Here is a 10122-nt window from a genome sequence, read left to right as displayed (position 1 = left end):
TGCTGCAGGGCCAGGGGCAGCGCGCGGGGCTTCGAGCCTCACCCAGGGCCGCGGACCGCTGGGGAAGGAAGCGCCGGGAAGGCCCGCGGCGCCGAGCGAGAGTGGGGCCCGGGGCTCGGCAGGCGCCAGGCCAAGGCTGGTTCCGGGAGCGGGGCGCGCCCTCGCCCGCATAACCCTAGGCCGGAGTCCGCCGCTCAGCCGCCACAAGCGCCGCAGTTTTCCCGCCCAAACGGGTCCCGCCTCCTGCCCGCGGGCCTCGGCCGCCAGGTGCCCAGGGGTCGCCAGTGGGGCGCTCCTGCTTCTGGGAGGGCCCTCAGCGCGCATGCGCCCAGCCCCACCCCCTCGGCCGCGCCCAATCCCCACCGGGCCCGCCCCGCCCGCAGCACGCGGAGCCCCGGCAGCCGACGCCAGCCCGACCCCTGAACTGGCCTCCGCCGGCCCTCCCGCCGCGCCAACAGCACAGAGGAGTGGCGTCGCCCCGGGTTATTATTTTTTATTAAGATCAAAATACGAGTCCCACTATGAACTGGCTGTTCTCACAATAAATAACAATAACTTACGTTTGTTTGTTCGGCAAAGGCTCACACACTCTGTCCTCCGTCGAATAACTTAAACACTTTCAAGGCAAGTCTGGTTTCTACTGTTTCCCAGCAATCATGCGCTTTGGGAGTTTGAGTGTCTGTTCCTCTGAGTTATCCCCTTCCTTTTCCCCGCTAGGAGCCCGGGCGAAGCCGCCAGGGAGCGCTGAGCGGGGGCAGGGCGGGGGTCCGCGTGGGCGAGCTCCGGGCCGGCCGAGGTGGGGACACAGGTGGGGCGTGGAGAGACAGAGCGGCGGCCACGCAGAGAGGAGAGGAGAGGGCAGAGCTAACCCTGGTAAGTCCCAGATTCTGGTTTTGAAAAACTAAGAGTCCTCGGAGCAGGGGTCTGCAGTCTGGTGAAAGCAGGTTGCATCCTGGCGCCTTGGGCTGTCCAGACCATGTCTCTCGGTCCTCTCTCATAAATAACAATAGAATAATTACGAAGGCGAGAGAGCTTTCGGAACTGGAATGGCCTGAGCATGGGTGAGTCTCATGCAGGGAGCATGCGAGGTCCGCGGGCTGGCGGGGAGGGGTCCCCCTCACGTCTCCACGGGACTCGGCACCATACTGTTGGGGGTGTCCGGGAGCTGCGAGGACAGGGAGGTCACGTCGCTGCCGGAGGAGTTGCCTAGGGAGCCGGACTCGGAGAAGGAGACCTGGGGCGGCGGAAACACCGGGAAGAGGCAGGTGAAGAGGCACGCGAGCTGGTGCTCCAGGGCCGCGTGCTCCGAGTCGGAAAGTGTCCCTTGGGGACCGGCCGCCAGCTGAGAGCAAGCCCTGCGGAGAAGGAGGCCAGGTCCCCAGGCGCACGAGGGGGGGATTAGGGCGGGGGAGCGGGTTGGTTAATCCTGCGACCTCTCTTGTGAGCACTTTAATCCAGGGAGACCTGGTTTAGGGCGCGTAATGGGCCGAGGTGAGGTTTCAGAGCCCGCCACTGTTCCCCCTCCCCCACCGCCTAGGGCTGTACCCAGCCCCTCAGCCCAAGGCCACCCCCTCCCCTCTCTGCCAGGCTAAGTGGCTAAATCCCCAACCCGCAGAATCCTGAGGTCGGGGCGGGTAGGGCAGGGCCTCACCAGCTGTTGGAAGGCGGGTTGGTCCAGGTCGCTCTGGAGGGCAAACTCGCTGAGCGCCTTCCACGGCGGCTGGTACGTCTGCACCTCCACTGCGCTGCCCTGCACGGCGTTCTCATGGCGGATGGGACTGCCCGCCACCAGGGGCGTCCCAGTCAGTCCCTGAAGGCTCTGCGGGGCAAGCAGAAGGCAGTAGGTGCTCGAGTTAGGTCTGGCCTTTTCTGCCACCTTTGAGACTGGAGCTCCAGGCCTTGAGTGATTTAGGGTCTGCATTGCTTTGCGGGGAGGCGCACACTCGATCGCATCGGAAGAGCCCTCTTTCTCCACTGGGGATCTGCGGGGGCCGCAAACTTGCCACGATAGGTCAGCCTCGGTGCTGGAAGCCAGCCGCCCGGTGAGGAAAGGCAAGACCTGCACGCCCACCTTTCTGCAGCTGCCGACGGAGTGCACAACCCACCAGCCCGAATGGCGGGCGCTGCACACTGCCATGCAGCCTTGGGCTCCGCGCAGCGCCCGGAACCCGCAACGTGGGGCTGCCACTGGGACAAGGAGAAACCCCGATCCCAGACAAAATAGGAACCCTCAAATCCAAGGGAAGCCTTGCTGCGAAGGTACAGACATACACCATCTGGAGCGCCCAGTTCTCCCTGGATCTCCCAGGGCTCGCCCAGAAAAGGGCACGCAGATACCGCGGCGGAAGCGCAGCCCCCACCCGACTCGAGGTTCCGGCCCAGCGGCCGCTCACCGTCTTGTCGCTGTGCTGCTGCTGCTGCAGCTGCTTCATGAGAATGGATTTCTTCTTGTCCTTGCAGCGCTTGTTCTGGAACCAGACGCGGATGACCCGCGGGCTCAGGCCGGTCATCTCCACCAGCTGCTCCTTCATGAGAGCGTCGGGTCGCGGGTTGGCGGCGTAGCAGGTCCGCAGAGTGTGCAGCTGCTTCTCGTTCAGCACAGTCCGCACGCGGGTCGTCTTCTCCGTCTGCTTGTGCACGTGCGGGCGCAACGCGGGCTGCCGGCCCGACCCAGCGTCTGCCAGGACAGGGTGAGGCCAGAGGTTAGCGAGGGGCCGCCACCCACCCGCCCCGAGCCCAACCTCCGGGTGGCCCAGCCCCCCGGGGCCCGATTTCGTTTCTGTTTTATTCTGTTTGTTTCGTTTAATTGTTCGTCTTCCTCTCCATCTGTTCGCCTTACGCGGAGAGAGCTGTGCATTTTCGTTCTTTCTCTCGCTCCCGGGCCGGACTGCCCCGCAGCGATCTCTCCCGAGCTCAAGCAGGGCACGGGAGCTCGGCGACAGGCCGCTGCGGGGAGGGAGTGGCTGCTCAGGGATGTGCCTCCTCCAGTCGCAGGACCCTCGGAACGAGCGAAGCCCTCCGGAAGAAGTCGGAGTTTCAGAGGAAGAGGAAAGAGGCTTGCCCAGGACTCTGGAGAGGGAAAGGGACCGACGTGGACCCGGGGCGAGGCGCTGCCCAGGGGACTGGGTGGGAGGTGCGAATATGCCGGGGGCCTACGAGGGCCCTTCCCCTCCTTCAGAGCCCATTTGGACAGGGCCAGGCCACATGTGTAGAAGACTCATCCACGGTTATGGACGGGCCTCCAGGGCTTGCAACAGTTCCTTCCTGCCCGCCCTTGGGCTTCGGCCCCTGTCTCCTTCCTCAAGGCTCCAGGTTCCCCAGCCCAGTGGCCTCCCACCGACCAAGGTGCTGAGCAGCCGCTGGCACTCTCCTCGCTTGGCCCCAGGTTCTCTCCATCCCGGGGAAACAGTGACTGATTCCAGAGCCTGCACCCTGAAGCCCGAAACAAACAAAGGGGAGCCTCTCCGAGATCCCAGATGGGGGTGCACTGAATACCCGCTTGCTCCCATTTCACATCTCCATTTGATCCCGACCCATATATACCGTGGATCTGTACTGCACCATTTCGGTTTATGTTCCCCTCTACGAATTTCTAGGTCTGGACAAATATTTACAAATAGCCCATCCAGCCCAGTTTCCTCTTTCTATAGGGAGGAAGTGAAGATCCAGAGAGGGGAGGAGCGGGGCAAGGCCACACAGCACCCAGAGGCCCAGCCTGGTCTGCGGATCTGTGCTGCAGGCCTATGGCTACCTGGGGGAAACTGCCTTGCCTGGGGTGGAGGCACCTCTGTTTCTGTTCAGCCGTACCTGCCCATTATACACTCAGACCCCATCTCTGGGCAGCTGCTGATTAGGACCCAGAATATTCCAGTGACAGTCCACTATGCATTGATACTCCCCCTCCCCCAGAAGAACCTGGCTAAATTGTTCATCAAACTGGGCCTCAAAACAAGATGGCAAAAACCCCTCTTTATTGGGTTCTTGGCTCCTGGCTGACCAAGCTCCTGCCCAGCTCCCAGTTTGGAGCTGTGTTACTTACACACATACCCCTGGGCAAACCTTCCCCTCTGACAATAACACATATTCCTCCAAGAAATTCCTAATACAAGCCCCAAGACGGACACCACTTAAGATTCCCTGTTGTCATCCACTTTTCTGCTCCTAGCACTGTGCCCTGCATGTTCCTGGTCATGGAGAACACGATTCTGCACAATTCTCCGTGCTCACACACTCATACACACGCAGTTTCTCCCGAGCACACGAGAACACACACAGCCTTGTTCCCAGCACACAGTTCCGCACTGATACAGAAAAACACTATCCCGGCAGACGGAACCACACACAACTGACAACTTCTCGTTAGGGACACAAGCATACCCCTACACACACGCACGCACACACACCCCGCTCACCCCTGCACAGGCCCCGGCGCGCTTACCGGGCAGATGCAGGCCGCGGGCGCCGGGAAGCGGGCCGGGGCTGCGCGGGCTGCCGGCCGCGGCGCGCTCGAGCAGGAGGCCGTGGTCGGCGCGGCAGAGCAGCTCGTGCTCCCGCAGCGAGAACTCGTCCCCAGGCAGCAGCTGGCGGCTGCACACGGAGCAGCGGAAGCACTCGATGTGGTACACGCTGTCCCGCGCCCTCATCACCAGGTCGCTGCTGCTGAAGCCCACCTGGCACTTGGCGCACTTGATGCCGAACAGCCTGCGGGCCCAAGGTGCGGCGGTGTCAGCGCTGGGCCTGCGGCCGCCCTCATCTCCCTGGCTGCTACGGCTCCGGCGCGCGCCCAGGACACTTTGTGGCCACCAGGAGACTGCGGTGACCCGCCTGCGGGCATTCCCGGGCCCGGGGGAGCGCTGCGGCACCCGTGCGGGATGCGGATGGCCTTCTCCCTGGGCAGGGCCGGGGCGCGCGGGCAGGCCGCCATCCCCAGTCCCGGCCCCGGCCCCGGCGCGCGGTGGCCCAGCCCGGGTTCCCGCCGGCCTCACCTGACATAGTCCCGCTTGCAGTAGGTCTTCCCGTCTCTCACGAAGCACGTGCACGTCTCGTCCAGGTACTGGCTGCACTCGGCACACTTGAGGCAGGCCGCGTGCCACTCGAGGTCGGGCGACACCCGCAGGATAAACTGGTCGTGGATCTGACTCCCGCAGCCCACGCACATGGCCGTCCCGGGCTTCTCTGCCGGGAAAGGGCGCGGGGCCGCGTCAGGCCTGACTGCCTGGACCCAGGCCGGCCTCGGCCACTCCAGCCCCAACCCAACCCGCTCGCTCTCTTGCTCTTTCTTTCAAGACTTGCGACCATAAGGAAAGATGATGAGCTCTCTAAAGGTCCAGAGCATTGGAAACGAAAAACCAGTATCTTGTGGATTGCTGAAGGTTTCTTCTGTCCCCCACCCCAAATATTTCGTTATTACATTCATTAATCACAGTCGTTTTGTCGACGTGTCTTGAAACTAAACGCAAACACGAAACTAAGAAGAGAGTAAATACACAGGCACTGCGGACGCCTGGATATCAACACCTAACGGTGCTGTCCTGGCATTTCCGCTCACACACTCCCACTCACAGCGGCTGCCTCCTATCCCAACACAGACACATCGTCTTTCGGCAGTCCCCGCTCATCCTCTCAGACATTTCTTAGTTTAAATATCCCAGAGCAAGCGAAAGAAAGCTTCCTAGCTTTGAAAAACCGAAAGGCAAACAAACAACAACCAAAAAAAAAAAAAAAAACCCCACATCCCTAAATCAAACCTAATTGCCTTTGCGCAAAACAGAAGCAGATTTCGCAGCCCGAAGTCATCCTAGCCGGCTTGAGAAATAGTGTTTACTTATAAAATAAAACAACAGGATTCCCAAAGATAAGCAGTCCTGCAGGAGACATGCATTCGTTTTTTCTCTCCTAAACTATTCTGACAAATAGAAGCCACTTGTAGAATCCACTAAACATTTTTCTGCATTAGAAATTTTGCATATTAAGCATACACACACACCCCACCCCACACACACACACAGAAATACTTACTCTTGGAATGATCACCCATAGCACCCAGAAAAGGATAATGAAAAATAATATCCACCATGCAGAAAAAGAGATGTGCGCAAAGTGTGCGGCCAGGGGCAGAAGGACGAGGGTCGCGCGCCCGGCCTCGACTCTTTGCTAACTAACTCCTACTGCCCCGCGGAGTTGAAGGAGCGATTCCGCACCGGCCCGCACGCAGCATGACGTCAACACGCACTAGCCCCGGGCCGGAGCTGGGGGCGGGACCTGTGGCGTCACGAAGCTTCCCCAGAACTGCCGGGGATACGGGGGAGGTGATGGGGATCCAGAGGCTGATGGGCGGCGTGGGTTGGGTTGGAGGCTGGGGGTGAAGGGAGATTGGCTGGGAGGAAGTGGGCCAACCCTGATTGGCCCGGAGTGAACAATGGAGTGCAGCCCCCCCACCTCCGAAACCTACAAGGATCCTCTCTCATGCCCCGGGCCTGGCAATCTGGACTGGACCTTGCGTCACCGCCGAGCTGGCTCCGCGGCCGTTACAACTCTGAGCTTCCTCTTGGACTTTCGGGGCGGTTTTCCCAGGCGCGCTGGAGTGGGTGATGGATACCTGAGGGTGGAGATGGCTCTCCTTTAAGAGCTCCCTTCTTATATAAATTAAAAAAAAAAAAAATTAAACCCACTCTCAGGACGAGAGAGCCAAGGACAAGGGGGATCCGTTTGGACGTGACCGTCATCGTCCAGCTGGTCACCTTTCTCCTCTCATGTGCCTTTGTTCTTCGGGTCCAAGCTAGAGAGAGGGTAGAGAATGACCACCTGGGTTCTGATAAACTCTATTTAGACTTTCCTATCCACACACACTGTAGAAAACTTCAGATTGGGGCATTAAGTGGGTTGAGCCAGAACCCAGATCCAAAAGCGCTCACCCGGGACTGGGACGGGTCCTGACTCCATCCTTGCTGCTGCTGCCGCTGCTGCTGCCCCTCCTCCCTCTCCTCCACCACCATCTCCTCCTCCTGCTCCACTTCCTTTTTTTGTTGTTTTGTTTTGCTTTTAATTTGTTGCTGTTGTTGTTTTAAATGTAACATGGACTTCCCCGCCCCCTCATTTTTCCCCAATCCAAATGGCATAGCTCCTTTTAGGAACACTGCTGGGGTCGATTGCGTGTCCAACTTCCAAAATAAAAGATTTTTCTAAACTCTTGTCCTTCATTCACAAACCCACTGCAATGCAAATAATCAGAAACGAACGTAAGACGCTGGGTAATTTACAGTGGTATCTGCGAGGCGGCGGCTCGTTGGTCCTGAGAAAATCTGAGAGCTCTGAGCAGAGTCCAGGCATTCTTTCAAAGAACTCGCTGTGGGTTTTGTTTGAAAGGGTTCAAAGACCGGCCCATGAATTATAAATAACATTTATCCAACCATGGTGTCTGTTCTTGTTTTCCCATTAAAAGGAGTACCAAGAACTTGGTGTGCGCCTGGGTGGGGCGCGAGGTGAAACGCCTGCGGATAAAGTGTCTCCACCACCATTCCAGACCCTGCCCAGACCTTCGGGCTTGTGGGCCTGAGGGCGCGGTCGCTACTGCCGTTCTACTAAGAGCATGAGGTTGGTTGGCCTCGAAACGGATGCAGCCAAGGGCGCAGGCCGAAGCTTTGCAGAAGGCTAGGGCGAGGCCCCGAGTGCACGCTAACATTATTCGACCATGGTCCACGGTGAACGTTCCTCACCGGCCCCGCGCTGGGGCGAGCGCTTTAAGCCTCGTCCATTAGCGTCCGGCTTTTGACCTCCGCCTCCACCTTTAGGAGGTCTAGTCTTCTCACCGGTCCGGCTTTTTTTTTTTTTTTTTTTTTTGAGATAGACTCTTGCTGTGCCGCCCAGGCTGGAGTGTAATGGTGCGATCTCAGCTCACTGCAACCTCCGCCTCCCGGGTTCAAGCGATTCTCCTGCCTCAGCCTCCTGAGTAGCTGAGATTGCAGGCGAGCGCCACCACGACCCGCTAATTTTTGTATTTTTAGTAGAAACCGAGTTTCACCATGTTGGTCAGGCTGGTCTCGAACTCCTGACCTCGTGATCCGCCCACCTCGGCTTCCCACAGTGCTGGGATTACAGGCGTGAGCCACCGCGCCCGGCCACCGGACCGGCTCTTGTTACAGTTTAGCACCCGTTGGCCAATAGGCCATTTCTTGCGTCTTTAGTCAACAGTCCCCCAAAGAGCGCTCACCCTGAGTGTGTGCGGGCGGGTCAGGGGTTGGGGGATGCTGCGTTTGAATGAATGTGTTTATGTAAATGGGGGACAAGAGCGAGGGGGTGGGTATCTGTGCCTGAGGCTGTGCCAGGACACCTGTGTGACCTCAGGCATCTTATTTTAATTCTCCTTCCCTCAGTTTCCTCATCTGTAAAATGGGGGTATAATAATTGTAGCTATCTCTATTACATAATAATTAAATAAACTGTTCTCTGGAAAGGGCTTAGAGCAATACCTAGCACAGAGTAAGTGCTCCATATGTGTTAATTATGACAGTTATGACTGTGGCTGTATCTTTATGTTGGGAGCCTCTGCCCACCCTGCCTGCATGTGTCTGGGTGGGGAGGGGAGGTCTAAGTATGTCGCAGTGTGTGTCATCTGATGATTTCTTTGTGTATTTCGATGTGTGCTTGCTGTGTGTGTGTCTGCTGTGTAGATGGGGTTTAGAGATGTGTGGTCTGTGCATAGACTTTGTGTACAGGTTATATCTGTGAATGTGGGTGCACAGTCAGAACTGGGAGGGGACTCTTGGTGTGTGTGTCTGCATGTGGAGTGAGGAGGTGCGTCTGGCCCAATGGCCCTACCCTCAGGTGACCCTGGACTAGGCCTGGCTCCCAGCACCTACTAGCTCTTGCTCGCCAGGCCAGGAGCAAGCAAATCTATAATTCAGGGGTTCAGACAGCTGGCCAGGAGGGGGCAGCCCCAGGCTGGAATCGTAGGCCCAGCTTTTAACCCTCTCCTGCCCAGAGAAACTCTTCCTTCCCATCCAGAAAAACCTGTCCTTTGAAACTTCACTAGGGAGGTGCGGCTTGGAGAGGGTCACCCCTCCTGGGATGCTAGGAAGCCAGGTCAAAACAAATATTTGTTCAGGGCCACCATGTGCAAAGTCCTTGTTGTTAGCCTATTAGGTCTTAAAAGTAATGCCATGTGGTGGGTAGTATTGGGCCCCTCCAATCCTCGAGGAAACTGAGGCTCAGAGAGGGGAAGTTACTGCCTCAGGTCACAGGTTAAATCATTGCTGGCATTGAACCCAGGTCTATCTGGCTCCATCTTGCTTGCTTTTTTCACTGTGCCATTGAAGAGCCATATGAGTGTAGCTCCATCATTCACCCATTTCACATCTCTGGAGCTGTAAAACCAGGGATCCATTTCAAAATCACTCCATGTGTGACTTCTGGTCACAGCCACCCCTGAGAGATCAGCACTGACATGGGAGAAGAAAACACCTGCACCTGCTGGGCACGGCCACAGGCACCATTGATGTGACCCTACCCTGGTTCTCTGCCTCCTAGCTGCTCCCTTCTCAGGTATGGAGGGGCCACACACTCTCCACATCCCAGGCTGGCATGCAGGAGACCTGGGTGCCTCCTATCCTGGGTCTTAGAGCACTTTCTCCTTATCAGGAATGGCAGCTTGAGCTCCATAGCTATGCTTTATCCCATAAAACTAGCCTGTACTGGGGAGAGTTCAGAAGCACAGAGAAGTCTCCCTGATTATTTTCTCCCCAAAACCTCCTCTACCACATCACTTACAAAGGCACAGCCCCATGCACAATGTCCAGCCAACACAGAGGAAGCTGTTGCTAGTGTGGGAGCATCAGTCCTACTGTGAATATCAGAAAGGAAACTGAGACCTGGTGACCTGTTACCCAGCATGTAATGGAGATAGAGCCGGAAGCCAGGTCCCCTGACCCAGGCCAGACCTCTTCCTGCTGGAGTCCCTCTGGATGAACTTCTGCTGTCCAGGGCTGAGACCTTGCTGCCCAGCTTAAGTCACTGGACCAGGCTTCTCCTCTTGCTCCAGCCTCCATCCCCCTCCATTCTCCTTCTGCCCCACTCCCAAAGGCTTTTACTCTTCTCCAAAGGTAGTTGGAGATGTTGAATACAGCA

General features: G+C 57.8%; 1 protein-coding gene across 2 annotated transcripts; it reads right to left on the bottom strand.

The window, feature by feature from the left end:
• Window positions 1-478: 478 nt before the first annotated feature.
• ISL2 (ISL LIM homeobox 2) lies at window positions 479-8552 on the bottom strand. 2 transcript variants are annotated; one of them, XM_063597127.1, is made up of 6 exons: window positions 6019-8552; window positions 4986-5175; window positions 4439-4701; window positions 2394-2677; window positions 1652-1819; window positions 479-1355 (listed from the first exon to the last, which is right to left on the bottom strand). In XM_063597127.1, exons 1-6 carry the CDS (start codon window positions 6074-6076, stop codon window positions 714-716), a joined length of 1605 nt encoding a protein of 534 aa, XP_063453197.1. In that variant the 5' UTR covers window positions 6077-8552; the 3' UTR covers window positions 479-713. The 2 variants fall into 2 exon arrangements, with proteins under 2 accessions (XP_063453197.1, XP_034795097.1); XM_034939206.4 differs by having other exon boundaries at window positions 479-1234.
• Between the last annotated feature and the right edge of the window lie 1570 nt (window positions 8553-10122).

The sequence above is a fragment of the Pan paniscus genome, chromosome 16, assembly GCF_029289425.2.
Source record: "Pan paniscus chromosome 16, NHGRI_mPanPan1-v2.0_pri, whole genome shotgun sequence".
In the NCBI taxonomy this organism is placed as follows: domain Eukaryota; kingdom Metazoa; phylum Chordata; class Mammalia; order Primates; family Hominidae; genus Pan; species Pan paniscus.
The sequence above is the reverse complement of the archived record's forward strand: the minus strand, read 5'-3'. Positions and strand labels throughout refer to the sequence as shown.